Genomic DNA, 21,569 nt, shown 5'->3' with positions numbered 1-21,569 from the left:
ATAATCATAATAATAATAATAATAATGTGCGATTCGCATAAAATAATAATTGTAATTATAATATTGGGCGTGATTATATAGATAATGATTTAACGTGGATTTTCGTCTAGAATAAATCGAATAAAATTAAACGTCTAGAGAAATACGAATTTATTTTCTTAATTTCAGCTAAAAATCTTAGGGTTCCAACAAGATAATGTAAATCACTTATACTGCTATTATTAATTAAACTTATATTTATTGCAGAAAAGAAATATAGTGTGATGCTTACTGAAGTAACAGTATAATGTTATTTCTGTCGCATATACTTGTAAATAGCATGAATATATTAATTTGGAATCGAACCGACCGAATACCCACCCTTAGTCGTAAATAGCATGAATATGTTAATTTAGTTTTAAAAGTACCAAATGCACCGACTTCGCACTTCGGTACTCAGTGGTCACCCACTTAGCTTAGGCTCAAAACCCCTCAAATTTCCAATTTCTATATACGCGAAAATATTTTATCACAGTGTTTATTCTTTAAACCCTATGTAGAATATGCAGATCTTGCTTTATCTAATTTTTATATGCCGTTTATCATATATTAATTGCTTAAATAATGAATTATATCTCATAGTACTCCAAACGTAAAATAATAAATTCCGAACAATGAGTTAAGAGATCTTAAATATTTTCCTTTACTTAAAGAAATACTAATACCTCATTAAATTATAATGATAAGTTAATAATGATTTATTGGTGAGAGTTGCGTTGCGGCATCTACGATATTTGTCTGACAACAAAATTTCATTTAATTCTACAACCGAAAAATAAAAAAAATTCAGAAATCTCTCCACAAACAATGACCACCAAAGTCTCCAATTTCTCCGATCTGATCCAGCGCGTCACCGCCTCCTGCCTCCTCCACCCCCTCGCCGGCATCTCCCGCGCCGACGACCTCTCCGACGCCGCGGATGACGACGACGACGACTACTACAACGCCATCGCGGAGGAGGAAGACTTGGAGGATGAAGAAGACCTAAAAATCAATTCCGATTGGGGCGGCGGCGAGAATCCGCCGCCGAGGACAGCGGAGGTGGAAATGCTGATGAGCCAGGTGTTCGACGCGGTGTCGGTGATGAAGCGGGCGTACGTTAGCCTCCAGGAGGCGCACTGCCCTTGGGATCCGGATAAGATGCGCATCGCTGACGTGGCGGTGGTGGCGGAGCTGCGGAGGGTGGGGCTTCTGAGAGAGAGGTTCAGGCGGAGCGTGAGCGGCGGCGGAGGCGGCAGGGGAGGGCGGTGGGGAGTGGGAGCGGCGACGCTGAGGGAGGTGGTTGCGCCGTATGAGGCGGCGGTGGAGGAATTGAAGAAGGAGGTGAAGGTGAAGCAGGCGGAGATTGATAATCTGAGGGAAAAGCTCAAAACGGCGACGTCTTTCGACCGTGTGAGCAGCAAGTCAAAGGGAAAGTCCAAGAGGCGAGTCAGCTGCACCACTCAAGGTCACTTCATCACTCACTCTCTCTATTTACGAATATGCCCTTTGTATATAAAAATTGGATCCTTATTTATACTCTTAGTGGGAGCATTTCTTTTGTGTCAACTGGTTTAAGTAAAGAAGAATAAAGTAGAAAGAAAAAAGGTAGAGAGACGAAGAGAATAAAGTAAGAGAGGGTAAAGTAAGTGAGAAGAAATGTGTTGTCTTTTACCGAAAATATAGAACGAAGAGAGTACTTTGCCACTAATTAATTTAGCACATTTGACGTGAAAATTGTTAAATGAAGTTCATGACTAGCAATGCTCTTAGCTGCCACATTTATTATTCTATTAAAATTAATCAAAGATTTGAAGAGGGAAATGAATTAAATGTATGTAATCTGTTCTGACCAATATATATCATCTCTAACAGTGGCAGCAGCTCCAGCAGTAGAGTTATTTGAATCAACAATGGGCTTAGTAAAAGAAGCTTCAAAAGCCTTCACATCACTGCTCCTCTCCCTCATGCGTTCAGCGCACTGGGACATTGCGGCAGCAGTTCGTTCCATCGAGGCTGCGTCTTCCACCAACGCCACCATGAACAACCCCACCGCCACCACCACCTTCACCGACTCCATAGCCGGTGCCAGCCACGCAAAGTACGCCCTAGAGTCGTACGTGAACCGCAAGATCTTCCAAGGGTTCGACCACGAGACGTTCTACATGGACGGAAGCCTCTCCTCGATACTCAACCCGGATCAGCACCGCAGGGACTGCTTCACCCAGTACAGAGACATGAAGGCGATGGACCCGGTCGAGCTCCTCAGCATTTTGCCTACTTGCAGCTTTGGCAACTTCTGCTTCAAGAAATACCTCTCCATCGTGCACCCGAAGATGGAGGAGTCGTTGTTCGGGGATCTGGAGCAGCGGCGCCAGGTGCTGGACGGCCACCACCCGAGGAGTCAGTTCTATGGAGAGTTCCTCGGGCTGGCTAAGGCAGTCTGGTTGCTGCATCTGCTGGCATTCTCCCTCGACCCACCTCCGAGTCATTTTGAGGCGAGTAGAGGGGCCGAGTTTCAATCGCAGTACATGGAGAGTGTGGTTAGGGTTTCCAGTAGCAACGGAGGATCCAAGGTGGGTATGGCGATGGCAGTTGGGTTTCCAGTGAGCCCCGGTTTCAAGGTCGGTAATGGCTCGATAATCAAGGCTAGGGTGTACCTGGTGCCTAAGAATTGAAGACAACACTGTGGTTTGTGTTTTAGAATAATTTAGCTATCTATTGTTGTAGAACTCTTCCTTTTTTTTTTTTGCTTCGGATTGTGGTAATATTTTGGGTTGCTAGATTATATATCACGATTATGATCAAGACTTAAGTACCATGTGATTCAAGAATCAACTTGGTGTACAATTGATATGAATAAAGAGAGCATTAACATAATTTAATAATACAAATGTTGTATTGTTACAATCTTACATGGCTCTTACTAGAGTATATATTAACACAAACAATTACTCCATAAGCTCTGGAGATGTGTTCTCTGGCTTCAGAATTTGTCAGCAAAGTTCGCCATCGAAGTCAATGCCGATTCCACAGACCAAAAATATCATTTTATTCGCATGTATATTTTGATACTCCTGTGTTACTGGAAAAGGGAAGCTTCTAGAAGAGCTTGTGTTACCAGTATATAGATATGGGGAATCTGACTCTCCTCGTTGCCACAAACAATAGGTGGTGATCATACATACATACTCTAACTTATCAATAGTAGAATAATCTTTTCACCTGCAAAAGAGATGGAAGATGGCATTTATAATTGGAAACAAATACTGAATCTGCTCTCTTTCTAAACAATTATTGAAGTATCTAGTTTAATACTTATTTCACTTTTTTTCTCTCACGAGGAAATTGTGTGTCCAAAAGATGTATTGTCTTACTTGTTCAAGAGTCAAAAACATGATGACATTCGCCGATCCAAGCCGGCCAAAGTTTGGTAAGAACCCCTTGTAGAAGGCAAATAACCCCTGCTAAGGAGAATGCATTGTCATCGTTACCAGTAACAAGGTTACAAAATGCAGTATGTTAGTTCAACTACCTAATTTTGAGTAGTTACTTATGCAAAAAATGTCACTGGAAAAAACAAAGATGACCCTGATAACACATACCTCAGTTTTTAATGTTTTGAAGAAGCAATCGACAGTGCCTTTATAAATTGAATCTCCCATCATTCTAGATTTAACCTGAAACAGAACAAGCAATAAAATTCTTTTAACAAATTTTGCAGCACCTCTACTCATAGGTAATTGATAAGAAATGTACAGCTACAGTTTACCAAATGAAACATAGCAAAAAATACTACATTAATTTTTATTACTTTAAAAACAAAATAAAAATCTAATATACAACCTATAAGCCCATCATCAGGGAGATGTTGAGGGGTCATGCGCATTATTATCGTCCAATACCTAAATTTGACTTCACAAACAAAGAATCACATTAAGAAAGTGAACTTTTAAGAACTGAAGCCAACTAATGATTAGAAACCAAGGTGCTTATTGTGCATGCCCACAATTAAGAACGTTTCAGGAAATAGATTCTGAATGCATTTGGAGAAAGAGGGAAACAAATAATGAAACTAATATGTTGTTTTTGTCTTATAGTGGATTTTATTAGAAAGTTCAAATCCACCGGCATCTAATCAAGTGTAAAGAATGCATGCATATATATATATATATAGAATTCCATGTAGTTAGAACTTCTTAGATCTGCTTTTGTGATTTAACAGGAAATTTTGAAATGCTTATCACTTCCAAGAGAACACTGATAAGATATCAGTAACTCACGAGAGTTGGCGTGTTGCACTAAGACTGCTGTTGATGGCTACCAAACAAAAAGAAAAACATTATGCAATTGAACTGAAAAAAAGTTACCACATCGATGGGGGAGCCAATACAGACAGCAAAGAATCCTGCACCTAAACCAGCTAAGATATGTGTGAGAACATTGTCTGTGAACCCTGGAATTTTCAAAATTGTCTGCATATAGAATAGAAAAAATTAGAGAAGTAGAAGATGACATGATTAGCATAGAATTCGAAAAAGGGACATAGTGAGTTCCATGGAAAGAAAAGAGAGTTTCACCTCTTTGACTTGATCATAACTAGCTAATTCGGCAGCATTTACAATCGCATTTCTTGCAATGTTTGGTCCAAGCCCTGTCCACAAAGCTGCCACTCCTTCCTGTTAACTTCTGGCGCTTGATGAGTGGGTAAGCATATTGAACACCCACTAATTACTGTTACAAAAATCACCTGCTTGACTATAGCATAATATGCCTGCAAAGCACCAGCATAACGCCTCGCCACTCCAACCGGCAATTTACCCTCCGCTTGAAGCCGAACTTTGACGAGGTCAGTAGGATTTGCCACGGTTATTGCTATAGCACCTTTTGATTTGGACAAAATAGCTGTTATTACTGGTTCAGATACAACTAGCACTCTCGTTTTCATAAAATAATGACATGAAAAGATTGATGGTTTGTTCACCAGTAAGAAGAGCAGCTAATATTTTAAAGAATAAGGGAACATCTGCCGAATGAGTTCCAGAAATGAATGCCTTCACCTGCGAGAAGAATCTTCCTTAGATCCTAAGATTACACCCATGACTAGAGCATGAAGAATGACAAAAGGGGAAGAATTAATGATACATACAGGCTGATACAGTCCGACTCTTAAGCCTCCATAAAGGCATTGCCGATGTAAACCAGGTACCACCCCATTCCAAAGTGCAAAAAACCCTTCTTCTTTTGCTATGGTAGTAATTGTACCCAACAAGCCCTTGTATTTTGGGACAGCTATTGAATCTCCTAGAGGAACTCTCTTTTGGAGTTGAAGCCTCACTTTAGCAATATCTAAAGGAATGGTACAAATCTGCACATGAGCAATAGGTGAAGATTCAACCCGAGCCATTGAAAATTAGTTTAGACATCAAAGTTAGTAATTGAGTAGAATTGTGAGAAAAGGAACAGAAGTTGAAAAGAGATCGTTTGTAGAATCTTTATTAACTGTGCGATATATATTATTCAAATAGTTCAATTATCATGTTCATTCTATCCTTACACATTATCCTTACAGATAGTAACCAGCCACTTGGTAGCACAGATACAGTTCAATACATAGCCAGTCAGTTTTAAACATTACTCTAAGCTGCAGTTTTCCCTATGTATCCAAACTACTAAATGAATCCCTTTCTAATTCTGGGACACGAAATTTACAATTGTCCGGATTAGAACTTGCCTGTGGGTTAAGGTTGATTAATTCAAAACTAGAATGTACAAGACTCTGGGAAGCAGCAAGTCACAAGTCAGAGTTTGTTTTTTCTAAAAACAAGTTGTTTTTGAATCTATCTACTACTCAAGGACTGAAGAATTGTATATTATCAAATATAAGGTGCATGTTACTTTGAACTAATCAGAATCTGTTCCAAAAAATTTCTAGTCAACTATTCAGTAACTGAACTACTCTTTCTCTACAGATAGAATCATAAGAGGGGAATACTATTTATCACCACAATACTACAAATGTGATCTCGACTTATTCTCTGTTTATAACGAAATCACAATTGCAACTCAACTTAAATATCCTATCCTTACCTAGTTCAAAAACACAAAACTATCTCAACACTATTTATATAGCATTAAACATCAAAACAACTTCGGAAACCTAAAATTCAAATGATTTATGGATTAAACTAACTCATAATCGGAAAAATATCCTAGAGCACTAACTAAACCAAGATAACATTAAAGAAAAAAAAATGCTCATAAAACAGCATCAGCTGAAAACATATAATCGAGCTAACAGAACGAGAAAAGTAAACACAGTAAAATCCAAATAAACGGAGAAAGACGATACCTCTGCCAAACAGGCGGCGAAAGCGCTGCAGGCGAATATTCCGGCGAAAGAGATCTGCAACGGATCTGCCATTGGAGATCAAAAAATAGATTTTGTAGTCTCAACAGAAAATAGGATTTTTTAGCAGTAAATCGGTAGAGTGACATATAATATGATATCATATCCCCTACAGTGTGGAAAACACCGTATAGTTAGCGTTAAATACTAAAATACAATAATGGAGTACTTTCCTACTAAAATATTTTCAAGATTGATAACGTTCTTATTTTGATATCTTTATGCAAAAAATTTTAACACCTTTTTATTCTTTAAAATAGTGGAGTAGTACTAGAATACTAAATTGCATAATTATAATTTTTTTTATAGGTTATCTTTAATAATTACTTTGTCATTAATCATTTTCTAAAATTGATGATTTCATATAAAAAAGGATATGTCAATCTGGAAAGTTTTCTAACACCAATTATAAAAATAATTAATAATCACTTTTAAATACTCAAGAATTCTTATATAATCCTTTTGTTTCTCAGGTATCATTAATAATAATAATAATAATCATAATAATAATAATAATAATAATAATAATAATAATAATAATAAAAGTAACTAGCTAATCAACAATCTAAAAAATTTTGATGACGGCACGAATTTTAGTTACAATTAGTAAATATTGAGTGAAAAAAAAATAGTTAAAGTGATATTAGTGGATATTGTGATCAATACATATTGTAACGTAATTTATGGTACTATGATGAAAAAGTTTCTAAAAATAAAAATAAACTACTAGTAGTAGTAATTTTCAGATTCACACACATGCCTCTTTTATACTATCTCGAACACTATGCACTCATACTATTATGCAACTAAAAAAGAAAAACATGTAGTAGTAGTTTTTTACTAAGCATAAACTTTGTTGATACAAAATGGCAAATGAAAGTATCATCACGCCACCACAAAGGCGCTAGAAGTACCCTTGAAATGCTTGATTGTTCCCAGCAAACTCTTCGAAGCACCAAAATGCCTAATTCTGTACACACCTGCAGCAGCTGTTTGCGGCACAATCCACTGTATGGTTGCGTAGCTTCGAGTGCTGAGTTTCGAAGGCCTTGACCATATGAACCGGAGGCAGAAGTCATCGTCGTCATAGGCGGGCTCCCATGTACCCTTCCCCCTCAGGATCTCTACCAATGCGAACGTCCCTTCGGTCATGAGATCGTTTCTTGGGCACGCGGACCAGAAAGTGACGGTCACATTGTCTCCTCTCCTGAAGGTTGTGTTTTTGGGCACGTCCACCTTCATGTCCCCAAACTGTGTGCCGAATGGGGTTGCATCCATGACAACTGGTGTAAGTAGGCTTATCTGCTTGTCAAGCAGATCTGGGGGTTGTGGGCCAGGCTCGACTGGCTTTCCGGTGATGAGGGCTGTGGCGAGCTTCTGGAATACTTGAATGTAGGCACTGAGTGTGTGTGGGCCGTACAATGTTGATGCGCCCTGAACACGGGGAGGAGAGCCACTTTTTTAAAAAACGATCCCTGCCTATGTTTTCAAACTCAACATACAACATTGAGAAAGCAGAGTATTAATAATTCATGTGAATCTTCCAATCAGGATGAGCTTACTCATTTGGCTGAAGGTTATTAATATATGAGCTAACTTAGTATATACATCTATGTTTGAGTAGAAATTCTCTCACTATTGCGTGAAGTTCAAATCGTCAGTAGCAGGCTCTCAACAGGTCTAAAATATTCTTGCAAAATAAACGTTTTTTTTTTTAAATAATCAAAAGAAACTTTTGAGGATTCATGAAAAACAAAAGCAACTTACCTCATATCTCTGCATCTGGTATTCCTCATATGTAGTGACGTACTGAGAATATGTATTTGTCAAGCCAGCTATCACTACATGCGTATTGTTACCGAACTCTTTGCTACTTCCACTTGTGAGAGCCTTTTTCACAGCATCTCGAAGGCGTCTTCCAGCCATTGTGGTGAACTCTGGTATGTGAAACCAAGAATTTAATATAGTTCAGAACTAGAGAGAAAACAGACATATTTTCTTTTCCTACAGCATGACAAGATAATTTTAGTTCCATAAAAGATAAAGCTGTCAATACACATGCCAAATCTCATTAGAGCTGACATGCATCCATTAAATAGCATGTCTCATATTTAGATGTAAACATAAAAACTAATTTTCCTTTTCTCTGAAGAGAGCACCGATCAATAAATAATTTCGAGCATTATAGGAATGACAGAAAAATCTATAAATTCCACAACAAGAAAGAACTACAAATGAAATTACTTCTGATGCATCTGGATAAGAAAGTCACCCCCAGCATATTTGCTAAAAGTATTAAGGAAAAGTAAGTCAAGCTCTTACCTCCAGGCACACTAAGAATGACCATCTGCCCTATCCTCAGAATCTGAACTGGAAGTATTGAAGGCTGCATCGAGATAAAATTATAATCAATATGAGGTTGTAACATGCATTACAAGTGGAAAGCAAGCTGGACACAGAGCAGTTTCTATCCGAAAACCAAACCAAGCTGGACAGAGAGTAGTTTCTTCGAAAGTAAAGTTACAGGTCATTACAAGAGAGACTAATTAACAATTTAGCAGGACTTTTACTGACCGCCCAATCGTAAGGCTGTTTCATTTCACCAGTATCCAGTAAAATGGGCTTTGGTTGCTGACAATCCGCTTGTTCCTTGGTAGGAGTTTTCAGTAAATTGCGGACGAGTCTCCAAAATGCATTACCCTGAGAGAGAGAGAAAGAGAGAGAGAGAGAGAGAGATTACTAAGTGCAACACAAGAACAGAGACGCATTTAGCAAACCAAATATACACCTGGTCATCTCCTTGCTTAAAATCAAAAGCCCCAGGCCCATCGGTTGTACCAGCAGCAAACGCAAACCCCATTGCTGCCGGACATGTTTTGACAGTGGTGGTACCTCCACCTTCTTTTGGAATTGTGACATCGAGATTAGAGAAATCAACATAAGTATGGATATAATCAATCTTCCCGTTTAATTTTTCTGATGCTGCGCTGAATAGCTCAACTGCTTTCTTGAATTGTCTTTGTCCGATAATTCGAGTACTTTCAAATTCATCTGGATATCTGACAAGCAAGTGATAGCACGTCGGGATTTATTTACACTACATAATTCTAGAATATGGAAGTTGACATACCCAGGTCCTCTGCCATAGCATAACTCGTTCTTTCCATCACAGGTGCTATGATTGAAATCACAAGGTATGCCTGTATCAATACAGAATGCACCGAGCACATTCGGACTAACATCTCCACAGTTGGTCTGACAGAATGCTGATACAAACTTAGGCCTATCAGCCTGCCTCAGAACACTCCGCACACGTCTTGAAAGGCTCAAAAACCTGGTGGTTGATTTACCCGGCAAAGACTCAAAAGAAGCAGCAAGTTCTAGTAATTCATGATCTGCATTAATATAATCCACCAAAAAACTGATCATTAACATGTGGTAATTCTTTTCTTATACGAGCAAACACGGATGCTTTTAATGTAATGCTTTTAATTCAACTGAAAATTATTTGAATACTTACGATTGTCATTAACAATTGGAATAATGTTTGAGACTCTTCTGGGGATTCTGTTAGGCTCAGATAGATCAGATGATATGCTCCCACCATTCTTCTGATCAAACCAGTCTTCCATAAATCGTGCTGCAGCCCCTTTATTGTCCCCACTGATCAATGCATTTGTACGGCTCATTGAAGTTCCATGGGTTGCAAACCAGTTGAAGCTGCCAACTGGTCCCCATTCATTATCAACAAACTTTAAGAGTGTCATCTCTTTGTCAACATCATACTTATATTTACTGCGTTCTGCAGCTGGATTATTAAGGTAAGCACTTGGACTTCTATTGATACCAGCATCTAAGAGTTCCCCTGTAATTGAGGAGAAATTGATCAGAATGATGTTGATTGGCTACCTGGTTTTTTATATCACAACTCATGAGCAAAATTTCCCATAGAAACACAAGAAAACAGAGAAAATAAAAGAAGATATAAACCATGTTTAATGAAACCAACCCAACAGGATAAAATAACAGAACAGACTTGTAAGATCAGTTAGACAGCAGCAGATGGGGGACATGCTAACACACATTAACATAAAACAGAAGTCCTTTTTCAGCTAATTAGCTTTTTTTTTTGTATTTGCAGGTGGCAACAAAATCCAGTACCAGATAGAATTTCATTACCTGTATTCACATATACTGATCCAGGTCTAATATTATTATGAGCTTGTATGATGGTCTGCTCAATGCCATCAACAAGGGCATCAAATGACTGGCGCACAAAACCAAGGGATGTTATGATGTACACTATATACTGGAGATACCCTCCTGGGCCAGCATGGGTATGAATGCCACTAATAGCAACATTCTTTTCTGTGTAGAGATCTCCATACCTTCATTAGCATAACAAGATCACCTCTTAAATCAAACCAAATACGCCATGCTATTACATCAAGCAAAGCTGCTGCTAATTACATTAAGATTAATTAAAACAAAAGGGTTTGCAAACGTTCCAGAGTTACCATAAGAATATCCAGTCTCAATAGCATAATGAAGACTTAATATTTTGAAGGCTAGTAAGTTAGCCAATATCTACCTTACTTTCAATCTCTCGAGAACTTTTATAGTCACCAGTTGTGATGCCATACAAGCATCTAGATTGACAAATAGAACTCGTTTCCCTTCTGGCTCTGCAACAATGAAGGCCCGAGCGCGCAATCTGAAGTGAACACCTGATGCCACCTGATCCATGTTCGCATATCCCATCATATTGACATCAGCAGCCGGACCCGTGATGTCATAGCTTCCGAGCCCAATTAGGTTGTTGGAAGCCCTCCCACTCTCCAACAAGAGCAATAACAATATCGGCAACCAAATCATCCCGACTGATCTCCCCATCTTTCCTCTACCGTAAGCCAGTTCTCTTCAAGCCCCTAATCACTCCTACACATATTTCTTCAGCATATATGAAAATTTAGTATTCTTACTATGAGCTGTTAAATACATAATACCAGTTAACAGCATAACCGCCAAAATTTAAGTAACAAACATCCAAAAGAAGCATCAAACGGAAAGAAGATTTAAAAGGGGGCAAACCAAATTGCTACCGCAACAGACAACTAATTCAGCTGCGCCGCAACTGCAACGCAAATACTTATGAAATAATGCATGAAGTAAACTAGAAAAACAAAATTTGTGATCAAATACAATACCTAAATTAGCAGCCAGAAAATGATAACACGAAAGTTACCAAAAGACGCCAACTAATACGTCAATTCAAACACAATAAAAGCATGAACCAAATTAGCAGTAGAGATTGATCAATCGAACACTCACATGTATAACCAGCAATCGTGATGAGGTGCGAGAAGATTTGACTGAAGTGGAAATTGAGTGAAACCAACCAAAATGTGAAAAAGGGAATTAAAAAAGGATGGCTTGGCGTCGAAGTGATGTTCAAGGGTGGGTTGCTTCGTTCAATTAAGTAATCCCTACACGTATAAGTAATCAGCCGCTGCTGCACTATTTTTCACACCTTATGCTTCAGGTAGTCGAGCGGCGGTGGTTGGAGGTGCGGCGCGGCGTTAGTTCGGGGATTTGTAGGATCAAAATCATTATAAAAATATTACTATTAAAATTAAAAAATAAATTATCTTTATAGAATAAAATAAATTAAAAAATTGTTTATCATTTGGAGGAAACATATGCGGGTATATAAAATTACCCCCTCCATCTAACAAGACACTTTTGTCGTTAGTCTATTTTATAAATTTTTATAGTAAAAAAGGATATTGGCATCTAATATCACGAAACTTTTAAAAAGTTGAGTTTTCTCACAAACTTTATAATTGACAAATAATATCACGAACTTTACCTCTTGTTTGTTTTTTCCCACAAATGAAAAAATTCATGTTATTTTAATAGATTGAAAAACAGTTTTGGAGGATGTGCTTCAAGAAAAACTATCTACAAAGATTGAAAAACTTGAAGCTCTCAAAATTGTTGTTGAGAACTTACGAAAAAAAATCCGTTTATTTGAAGAATTTTTTCATTCGTGGGAAAAAACAAACAAGAGGTAAAGTTCGTGATATTATTTGCCAATTTTAAAATTCATGGGAAAAACTCAATTTTTTGAAAATTTCATGATATTAGATGCCAATATCCCTCATAAAAATTATTATATAAATATAAGTCTCATATTTGACTTACTTTTTCAATTTAATTATTTTAAAATGTGACTGACTTACTTTTTCAATTTAGTTATTTTAAGATGTGACTCGGAATGGAGCGAGGATGTAGTGAGTAATGTGATACATATTCGGAGCATGTTATTGACTAGCTTTCAAGAACAGTAAATTGATGAATTTATTTTGAAAATTAAGATAGTTGGTATCTCTGGTTATGATATTTTTGGTGGATATTCAATATCGTCCATCATTTTAATGTTCACAACACTGAAAATTAATGAAGAATAAACGGAAGTACAGTAATTTAAGATAATTTAACGCTCACATGTTTTAATTGCAGCAAAAAATTAAGTGAAAAAACTAAAACATTTGCTACGTCTACATATATCCTAAAATTAAGATATTATTTTAAAATATTAAAATGATGGAACAAAATAAAATATTTATTGAGTTGTGTCAATTAAAAAGTCAAAAAATCAAACTACTTTTTTGGATAGAATCCTATCAAACAAACTGGACTATTGGTTACATTAGAAAACTTCAACAAATACTTTGGAATGTTAACCAGACTCCAAAGATCTGTATTGCTGGCTTACGACATTTAGATTTTAGACTACCAAATTTCTTTAAAAAAAATTTGGACTTTGGACAAAAATAATAAAATTAATTAAAATCCAACATAAATAGTTTATACATTTACAAGTAACTTAACCTATTTTTATTACACAAGGCAAACATATAAGTTTATAAGAATTATTCTTGTTAGGATTATATCCATGAAAATAACTAGCTTTTGGAGGAGTTAGTTGCAAATACCACAGCTGATTCAGTTGAGCAGCACAGTTAGCAAAAATTGACCGTTGGAGCTTGAGCAGTTACACACAAGAGTTGAATTCTTGTCACAACCGCACTTTGCTAAGAATAGTGAAAGCGGGTAAACCGCGACTAATGAGAGGGATTTAAAAAAACGGGGAAAGAAAATGGGAAAGAACTTGAGAGTTTGCACAAGGCCAGTCAATAATTATCATAGAGAAGAAGTCAAGCATACCATTACATGGTTTTAGAAACTAAATAAACATTAAATCAATAAATCAGAGTTCGATGGTGAGATTCTAAGATGTCTCACTTCACAAAAGAGCAGTGGAATAAGTCCATACTAGACGACTTCGTGTATGAAGACACGAATCGTGAAAAGATCCACTGGATTATTTAGTAGCATCGACTCCGTCATTTCTCCATTCTCTCGACGTTCAACCTGCACATTTATAAATACATGCAGGGCTGAGTACAGGAGTACTCAGTGGACACATGCCAAAAACAAAACATACAATATATAGTTGTCATCCATCTACAGTATCGCATGGGGGTTTTTCTAAAAAGGCCCGAGCATACTAAATTCTTTGTGATCTTAAAAGTCCGACTACAGTCTAAATTCTTTCGAAACACTCGCCAAATCTGTGCATCGTGTACCGTGAAGGTGACCACCTTCAGCGGACACATCGCCGGCCAACATCTGATGGCTCACGGCCCTCGTGCACATTATTCCAAACAGGATTTGCGGTCCTATTGGAAACCAAATTCGTTAAACTAGGTTTGGCATCGCCAAAACCCCGCAGGCTATAACCCCAACAGCTAGGCCTCAAAACAACATTTTATGGCATGACAACAACTTGAAAATAATCACTGCTCCATTTTGAGAAAAAATGATTTTTCATAACTTCAAAAGTATTTGCTTTATATCCACACTATAGTGCTGGATATTAAAAAAAAGCCCACCTGATATGCTTATGTCTCAACTCAAATACTCGCTTTAGCCTCACTCGCCCTTGAGCAATTTATCCCTTGAAAATAAATAGCGTAGCACGCTAATTAATACTTGAACTATTTTTCTTTAGAGAGAATGCATGCAACCTATTGGATAGCACCTATATATTTTTGGTCTCGTCCTATAGGATTTCCTTAATCCTACCTCGGTTTCACTACTCTGCAGAGTTCATTTATTCTCTTTACTAATTTGGAGAAATTCTATTTTCTCTAAATAAATATTAGGGCCCTTATTTAATAGAATAAGAATTCCTGGAAAGTCTCTTCTTAATCTTTTTCTTCGGATTTTTCTTAAGGCCGCCCATGGCGTTGCCGGTCGGCTTTCGCGTCTCCCACTTTAATACTTTCCTTCTTCGGAATCTAAATAAATTATCCAGAAATTAATTCATCAACTTTCGAGCTCCAACTCGATATTTTCTATCTTCGGAAACTTAGTAATTTATTCGGGAATTAATTAATCAAGCTCCAACTCGATATTTAAATTAATTCCAACTTCTCTTAATTAAGTCTTGACCCAACAAATAAGAGTTCTTGATCTAAACAATAAATCTCTTGGGCCACTAATTAAATAGTAATATCTCATCACTTCATTTAACTCGTTTAGGCCCAAGCTAAACTAAAATAATTCTTGGCTCAAATCCTTGATTAGCTTACTGGCCCACTACTCATTAGATTACTTGGCCCAACTTAAAGTCCTTAGAAATCTCTCGGCCCAATCTGAATTAAGTAAACTAGCCTCTTTTACATTCTTTTAATTTCCAAGGCCCAAATCTCTCTTTTATTTAATTACTTCCGGCCCAAACTAATTAAATAGGGACCCAACAACAAGGACCCAATTTATACTCCTTCATCCATCGGGGTCTTTCTCTCTTTCCCCAAATTCCTACATAGATCAAATCTCTAGCTCCAAATGAACATAGCGGCGCCTCTCTTCTTCTCTTCGCGACCTCTCCGGCGAATCGCCATCTCCGGCTCCGCCAGAGTTTCCTACTCCCCATGCGGAAATCGTCGCTACCTCGACAGGAATTTCAGAGTTCCGTCAGCACTGGCTCTCGCACCGACCTCTACTTCGCTACGCGAGCGGCAGCTCCTCTCGCCGCCGTCCCTTGTCGTTCGCCGCCGCATCCTTCGTGAGGTAGCCACGACGCTCACCAGAAGGTCACGCCGGCCTCCTCTGTCTCGCGCCCTCCGTCCAACACCGACATCCTCGACGAATCCGGCAGTAGAGAGGAGTCATCGCCTCCTTCTCCCTCTCTCATCCGCGGCCTGCAGCTGCTCCGCGAAAGTTTTTGGACTCCGTCAACGCTTGCTCGTCGCCCGGCAGCCCCTCTGCCTAAGCTAAGTCCTCTTTCCCCTACCCCTTCCTCAATTTATTTTGAGTTATGGCAGATTGGTGACAGTTGGTATTTTGTATGATTCTTGCCGATGTATTTAAATCTCATGATCTAAATTTTAGAGTGCTCATTGGAATTGATCTTTGGCTATGGTACTAAAGTTCTGATTTTTCATTTGGGGCTTTTAGCTTATTGTGTAAAGACTTGATGGTTTTTGCTACTGATCCATACTTGATTGTGAGGATCCTATGGAAATTCTAAGTTCTTGTTCTATCATGGTTGTGGTTATTCTACATGATGCAAAGGGTGTTGTTGGGATTACCTAGCTTGATGAATCCTCTCGGATGGGACTGATGTCCTGCCTCAAAACTCCTCCTTGCTCCTCCTCCACTCCATGCTACACTCTTGAATTATTTGGTAAAACTTATGGTATCGAAAATGAAAAGAGGAGAAGGGAGATGGGGCTACTTATATAGTGCTCTTTCTTTGCCTGTTTGTGGTTGAAACTTGGAGACAAATGCTCCCTCTTTGGGTTGTATCTCAGTTCCCTTTTGGGTTTTGTTAGAAGGTTTTTCATACTAAATTTGTGTAAGTTATGGGGGTTGCCTTCTCGGCTAATCCTCTGCCTCCTTGATCTTGATGGAGGACAAAACAATTTCCCTAATTGTGTTTGTGATTATGTCATGAGACCTTGTCTAGAATGATTCTATTCCCATTTGTGAGATTCTTGGTAGCCCCAAATCATCCTTATGGTCAGCCTTGAGCCGTCTCCTTTCAAGATTCTTACCCCTTTTATTTTACAATATTTTTCTATGAATTGTTGGACTTGTACTTATCCTCTTTTTGTGATACTTTGGCATATTGATGTGGAGGCTCCTCTTGGCAACTTGTGGTCTCTTCAAGACCGAGAAAGATAGAAGAGGGGGAAAGAAGATTTGCTTACAATACCATTTGTCTCATTTTCCCATACTTGCCAAAATTAGCTTAGTCTCCAAGTGCTTAGGGTTAGAATCTTTAAAGTGGAAATGTTGCATTCTAGAATTGCCTTTTTCTAATAAAAATATTTCCTTTACTTTTATTCCTTGAACACACACTAATTTCCTTGTACTTTATTTCTTCCAATGAAAATACTTAAATTACTTCAAAGTCGAAATACAACGAGGAATGTACGATTACACATCTTCTAAAGGAAATTAAATTAAGCTAATAAATTCGATTTATCCCCAAGGAAAGGAACAAAATTCTGGGGCATCACAGTTCTTGAGTTTCTGCTGCTCATGCGAGTAGATACACTTGAGTGAGTGATATATATGTGTAAGGTGAGGAAACACACACACATACACACAGAAGAAATTAGCTACACATCACACACAATTCGTGTTTATTGTGAGGAAAGATACTGAGTGATTTCTTGAGTGATCTTGATTTTAATTCTCCATAGTGATAATCTTGTTTCGATTTCTTCTTCCGTGGATGTAGATCATTTGATCGAACCACGTTAAAATCTGTTGTGTTCATTTTACTTCATCGTTGCCCGATTATTTTCAATCTATCGCAATCTCTTCAACGTGACGCCGTCTGTGGGAAATCGACAGAGCGATCAATCGATTTTGATTCTTGAGGAAATGTCGATGGCACGTTTTGAGGCTAAGAAATTCACGGGGAAAAACGATTTTGGTTTATGGCGCATAAAGATGAAGGCGCTGCTGGTCCAGCAAGGGCTTGCTGATGCTCTGAAATCGGAGAATGATTTAGAGAAGGAGGTCGTGCCTGATGAGAAGACTGTGATGAGAAATAGGAAATCAGTGATCGAACTCACAGCGCCATTGTGCTATCCCTAGCCGACAAAGTGCTCAGGGAGGTATCGAGAGAGACAATCGCGGCCGGCGTTTGGGCGAAGCTAGAGTCACTATATATGACTAAGTCTCTCGCAAACTGGCTGTATATGAAACAAAGGCTCTACTCATACCGATTCAGAGAGGATAAGAACCTATTGGAGTAGCTGGATGAAATTCAACAAGTCCATCGATGACTTGGAGAACATCGATGTGAGTCTTGGAGTTGAAGACGAGGCGATCATACTGTTGAATGCTCTGCCAAAGTCATATGAGCAACTTAAAGACGCGATGATGTATGGAAGAGAAAGAACTATAATTCTTGAGGAGTTTCAATCCGCTCTCAAGACGAAGGACCTCTAGAAAACGAGCTTCGGGCGGCAAGAACCAAAGGCAGAGGCGTTGAACATCAAGAAGCTCAAGGGTGCTAAAGGAAAGAAGTCCAAGCAGCATGGGAAGAAGCAGAAAGACCGTGGTGAGAAGGAGACTACGTCTTGCCACTATTGCAAGAAGCCCGGACATTTGAAGAAAAATTATTTTTCTTGGAAGAAAAAGATGGTTGATGAAGAGGCTGGCCAAAATACAGCAGATCTGGCCAAAGGTTTGTAACAACCTGAGATTCTGAACATCATGGATACCATAGCAGAAGCTATGTGGATTGTTGATTCGGGCTGTAGTTTTCACATGACATCTCAAAAAGCATAGCTGGAGGATTTTATACCTGCAAGTGGATCTGTACTCCTAGGAAACAATCAAGTATGTAATGTTCTTAGTATAGGAAATATCATATAAAAGTTGCATGACAATTCTATGAAAATCTTGACTGGTGTGAGATACATACCTGAAGTAAAGAGGAACCTTATATCTCTTGGAATGCTTGAGTCTAAAGGTTCTTTCAATTCTGAGGCTGGATACATGAGTATAAATTAAGGTCAGAGAGTGGTCATGAAGGCCATGAGGAAAGGAAGCTTGTATTTATTTACATACTGTTGGTCATAGTGGTGACATGTATCTGGCAGAAGAGGATAAGTTTAGAATATGGCATGAGAGATTGGGTAATGTAGGTGAGAGGGAGTCAAGGAGCTTGCCAAGAGGGGAATAATAGATGTTGATACATCACAGAAACTCCAAGCTTGTGAAAAATGCATCTTGGGAAAAAGCAAAAAAACTTCCATATGGAGTGGGAGTGCACAGTTCTACGTCACCATTGGATTATGCCCACAGTGGTTTGTGGGGGATATGTTCATCAGAGAGTATTGGCGGGGGAAAATACTTCATGTCAATAATCGATGACTATTCAAGGAAGTGTTGGATGTTCATTTTGAAGGAAAAATCCCAAGCCTTAAGCAAATTCAGAGACTGGTGCAATGCAGTAGAATTGGAGAAGGGGACTTCTTTGAAGTATCTCAGCACCGATCATGGGCCGGAGTTTCTTTCCAAGGAGTTTGAAGATTTTTGCAAGGAAATGGGGATTAAGATGCACAAGATTGTGCCAAGAAACCCCCAGCAAAATGGGGTGGCCGAGAGATTAAGTAGAACTTTGCTCAAGAGAGTTAGATGCATGCTTCTAAGGTCTGGAGTTCCCAAGAAGTTCTGGGCCGAAGCAGTAACTACAGTTGCTAAGCTTTTGAACAAATGCCCTTCATCAGCTATAAAGCATGAGACCCCAAACTCGAGATGGTATGGCAGGGTGGAAGACTACTCAAATCTGAGAATTTTTTGTTGTTGTGCTTATGCATATATTAGGCAGTGAAAATTGGATCCCATAGCCTCTAAATGTATTATGCTTGGGTATCCACAAGGAGTGAAGGGGTACAAGCTATGGTGCATTGAGGATGAGAATCAGAAATTGATAGTCAGTAAAGATGTTATTTTTCAAGAAGAGATCATGCCATACCTGCAGAATCAGAAAGATCAGAATGGAGATCATCAAGTTTCAGAAAGTATGGATACAAGGTTTGAGGTGGAGTCTGGGGGGATTACAAATACTGAGCAAGATGACTCTGATGATTGTAGTGATCATGACATCAATAACCAAGGGAACCAGCAGAATAAAGAAAATGCACCAGGCTCAGAGACCAACCTTGATAGCTACCTCCTAGCCAGAGATAGAGTAAGGAGATAGGGAAGAGTCCCATCCAGATTTAGTGATTATGAACTTTTTTCATTTGCTTTTGTGCATTGCTGAGAGCCTTGAGTATTCAGAGTCATCATCACACAAAGAAGCAATGAAGAGTCCTGAGAGGAGTAAGTGGATTGCAACTATGAATGAGGAAATACAATCCTTACTCAAGAACAATACTTGGATACTTGTAGATAATCTGGGATTGCAGAAGTTCATAAGTTGTAAATGGATATTCAAAAAGAAGATAGAGTTTGATGGCATAAACAAAGTCAGATTTAAAGCAAGGTTGGTGGCAAAAGGTTTCACTCAGCAAGAGGGCATTGATTTTAATGAGATTTTCTCTCTTGTTGTCAAGCATACTTCAATAAGAATGCTACTGGCTATAGTGGTATACAACAACTGGGAACTTCAACAGTTGGATGTAAAACCAGCTTTCCTACATGGTGAGCTCGAAGAGACCATATTGATGTCACAGCTTGAAGGGTTCACTGTTCTAGGAAGTGAGGAAAAGGTATCCCGATTGAAGAAGAGCCTCTACGGTCTCAAACAGAGCAGCCGTCAGTGGTATAAAAGGTTTGATCATATGATCAAATCTGGTTTTAGGAGATCCTTGTATGATAGCTGCATTTATATTAAAGAGAGAGATGGGAAAACAACAACTTATCTGCCACTTTATGTCGACGACATGCTCATAGCTGATGTAGACAAGGGAGTGATAGCTGACATCAAAGCTGATCTCAGAAGGGATTTTGAGATGAAAGAACTTGGAGATGCTATGCGGATCATGGGTATGGATATCACTAGGGACAGAGTAAAAGGAGAGTTGAGGTTGCAGCAAACTGAGTATGTGAATAGGCTGCTTAAAAAGTTCCAGATTGAAAATGCTAAGGATGTGAATGTTCCTTTTGCTCAGCACTTTAAGCTATCTATGGAGCAGTGCCCAGAAAATGATGATGAGAGAACTGAGATGAGCATGATACCATACTCTAATATTGTTGGGAGTATCATGTATAGCATGATATGCTTGAGACCTGATGTTGCACATTCAGTTAGTGTTGCTAGCAGAGATATGTCCAATTATGGAAGACAACACTAGATAGCCTTCAAGTGGATACTCAAATACATAAAGGGTTCGACTAGTTGGGGAATTCTTTACAAGAAGTCTGACTTCGACTAGGAGAATTTTTTGATAGGGTATTTCAACTCCGACTATGCAGCAAACAGAGACAACAAGAAGTCTCAATCAGGTTATCTGTTCACCTTGTTTGGCTCGGCCATAAGCTGGAAGTCAAATCTCCAATCGGTTGCAGCTCTCTCAACAACCGAGGCAGAATATATTGCGTTGGCTGAGGCAGTGAAGGAAAGTATGTGGCTCAGGGGGATACTAACTGATTTTGGGTTCGAACAGAGATGTGTGACTGTCCTTTGCTACAGCAATAGCGCCATATGTCTGGCAAAACACCAAATGTATCACGAGAGAAGCAAGCACATTGACGTGCGACTTCACTTCGTGAGAGATGAAATTGAGAAGGGTGTTGTGAAAGTCTCAAAAGTTTCGACTGAGGAGAATGCAGCCGATATGTTGACCAAGGCTTTGCCAGCTTCATAGTTCAAGCATTGCTTGGAGCTGGTAAACATGGTGGAGTTCTTGTCAGACAAAGACAGTCAAGCATTGCTTGGTACTGGTAAACATGGTGGAGTTCTTGTCAGACAAAGACAGGGGATGAAGAGGAGATCTATGACAAGGTTTGTCATGGATAAGATGGAGAACTTTTAAATGTTTAAAAATAATTGTGGGTTTATGCCCAACTTCGTGGCTAGATCAACGCCCGTGTATCATGA

General features: G+C 38.7%; 3 protein-coding genes and 1 long non-coding RNA gene across 6 annotated transcripts; 1 reads left to right on the top strand and 3 right to left on the bottom strand.

The window, feature by feature from the left end:
- Positions 1–773: 773 nt before the first annotated feature.
- On the top strand, positions 774–2,898 carry LOC125200990 (protein GRAVITROPIC IN THE LIGHT 1-like). Its single transcript, XM_048098845.2, has 2 exons — positions 774–1,486; positions 1,894–2,898. The coding sequence occupies exons 1-2, from the start codon at positions 847–849 to the stop codon at positions 2,694–2,696; spliced, it is 1,443 nt and encodes a 480-aa protein (XP_047954802.1). The 5' UTR covers positions 774–846; the 3' UTR covers positions 2,697–2,898.
- LOC125200991 (mitochondrial uncoupling protein 2-like) lies at positions 2,875–6,551 on the bottom strand. Of its 2 annotated transcripts, none has more exons than XM_048098846.2 (9): positions 6,371–6,551; positions 5,168–5,386; positions 5,003–5,078; positions 4,769–4,902; positions 4,599–4,697; positions 4,389–4,493; positions 3,624–3,698; positions 3,396–3,482; positions 2,875–3,243 (listed from the first exon to the last, which is right to left on the bottom strand). In XM_048098846.2, exons 1-9 carry the CDS (start codon positions 6,440–6,442, stop codon positions 3,220–3,222), a joined length of 891 nt encoding a protein of 296 aa, XP_047954803.1. In that variant the 5' UTR covers positions 6,443–6,551; the 3' UTR covers positions 2,875–3,219. The 2 variants fall into 2 exon arrangements, 1 of the variants encoding a protein (XP_047954803.1); XR_016135873.1 differs by lacking the exon at positions 2,875–3,243 and adding an exon at positions 3,865–3,933 and having other exon boundaries at positions 3,418–3,482.
- Positions 6,552–7,119: 568 nt separating this feature from the next.
- Positions 7,120–12,040, bottom strand: LOC125200989 (neutral ceramidase 2-like). 2 transcript variants are annotated; one of them, XM_048098842.2, is made up of 10 exons: positions 11,759–12,040; positions 11,019–11,377; positions 10,607–10,815; positions 9,948–10,292; positions 9,558–9,822; positions 9,216–9,486; positions 9,002–9,127; positions 8,750–8,813; positions 8,195–8,364; positions 7,120–7,861 (listed from the first exon to the last, which is right to left on the bottom strand). In XM_048098842.2, exons 2-10 carry the CDS (start codon positions 11,318–11,320, stop codon positions 7,313–7,315), a joined length of 2,301 nt encoding a protein of 766 aa, XP_047954799.1. In that variant the 5' UTR covers positions 11,321–11,377; positions 11,759–12,040; the 3' UTR covers positions 7,120–7,312. The 2 variants fall into 2 exon arrangements, with proteins under 2 accessions (XP_047954799.1, XP_047954801.1); XM_048098844.2 differs by having other exon boundaries at positions 11,019–11,365.
- Positions 12,041–13,664: 1,624 nt separating this feature from the next.
- On the bottom strand, positions 13,665–16,503 carry LOC148932394 (uncharacterized). The gene is made up of 2 exons (XR_016136026.1): positions 16,090–16,503; positions 13,665–13,864 (listed from the first exon to the last, which is right to left on the bottom strand). It is a non-coding gene; the product is annotated as an uncharacterized LOC148932394 (long non-coding RNA).
- Positions 16,504–21,569: the final 5,066 nt, after the last annotated feature.

The sequence above is a fragment of the Salvia hispanica genome, chromosome 2 (genome assembly GCF_029641045.1).
Source record: "Salvia hispanica isolate PSC_SH4W2 chromosome 2, Shi_PSC_v1, whole genome shotgun sequence".
In the NCBI taxonomy this organism is placed as follows: domain Eukaryota; kingdom Viridiplantae; phylum Streptophyta; class Magnoliopsida; order Lamiales; family Lamiaceae; genus Salvia; species Salvia hispanica.
The sequence above is the reverse complement of the archived record's forward strand: the minus strand, read 5'-3'. Positions and strand labels throughout refer to the sequence as shown.

What these genes read in the sequence shown, in the direction of transcription:
- LOC125200989 (XM_048098842.2), bottom strand. Translation starts at nt 11,320, where the DNA reads ATGGGGAGATCAGTCGGGATGATTTGGTTGCCGATATTGTTATTGCTC. An exon ending in TTAAGCAAGGAGATGACCAG is followed by an intron (nt 9,128 to 9,215) that starts GTGTATATTTGG and finishes TCTCTCTCTCAG; the next exon opens with GGTAATGCATTTTGGAGACT. An exon ending in AACAGCCTTACGATTGGGCG is followed by an intron (nt 8,814 to 9,001) that starts GTCAGTAAAAGT and finishes ATCTCGATGCAG; the next exon opens with CCTTCAATACTTCCAGTTCA.
- LOC125200991 (XM_048098846.2), bottom strand. Translation starts at nt 6,442, where the DNA reads ATGGCAGATCCGTTGCAGATCTCTTTCGCCGGAATATTCGCCTGCAGC. An exon ending in GTTATGATCAAGTCAAAGAG is followed by an intron (nt 4,494 to 4,598) that starts GTGAAACTCTCT and finishes TTCTATATGCAG; the next exon opens with ACAATTTTGAAAATTCCAGG. An exon ending in TCAAAACATTAAAAACTGAG is followed by an intron (nt 3,483 to 3,623) that starts GTATGTGTTATC and finishes TCTCCTTAGCAG; the next exon opens with GGGTTATTTGCCTTCTACAA.
- LOC125200990 (XM_048098845.2), top strand. Translation starts at nt 847, where the DNA reads ATGACCACCAAAGTCTCCAATTTCTCCGATCTGATCCAGCGCGTCACC. An exon ending in AGTCAGCTGCACCACTCAAG is followed by an intron (nt 1,487 to 1,893) that starts GTCACTTCATCA and finishes CATCTCTAACAG; the next exon opens with TGGCAGCAGCTCCAGCAGTA.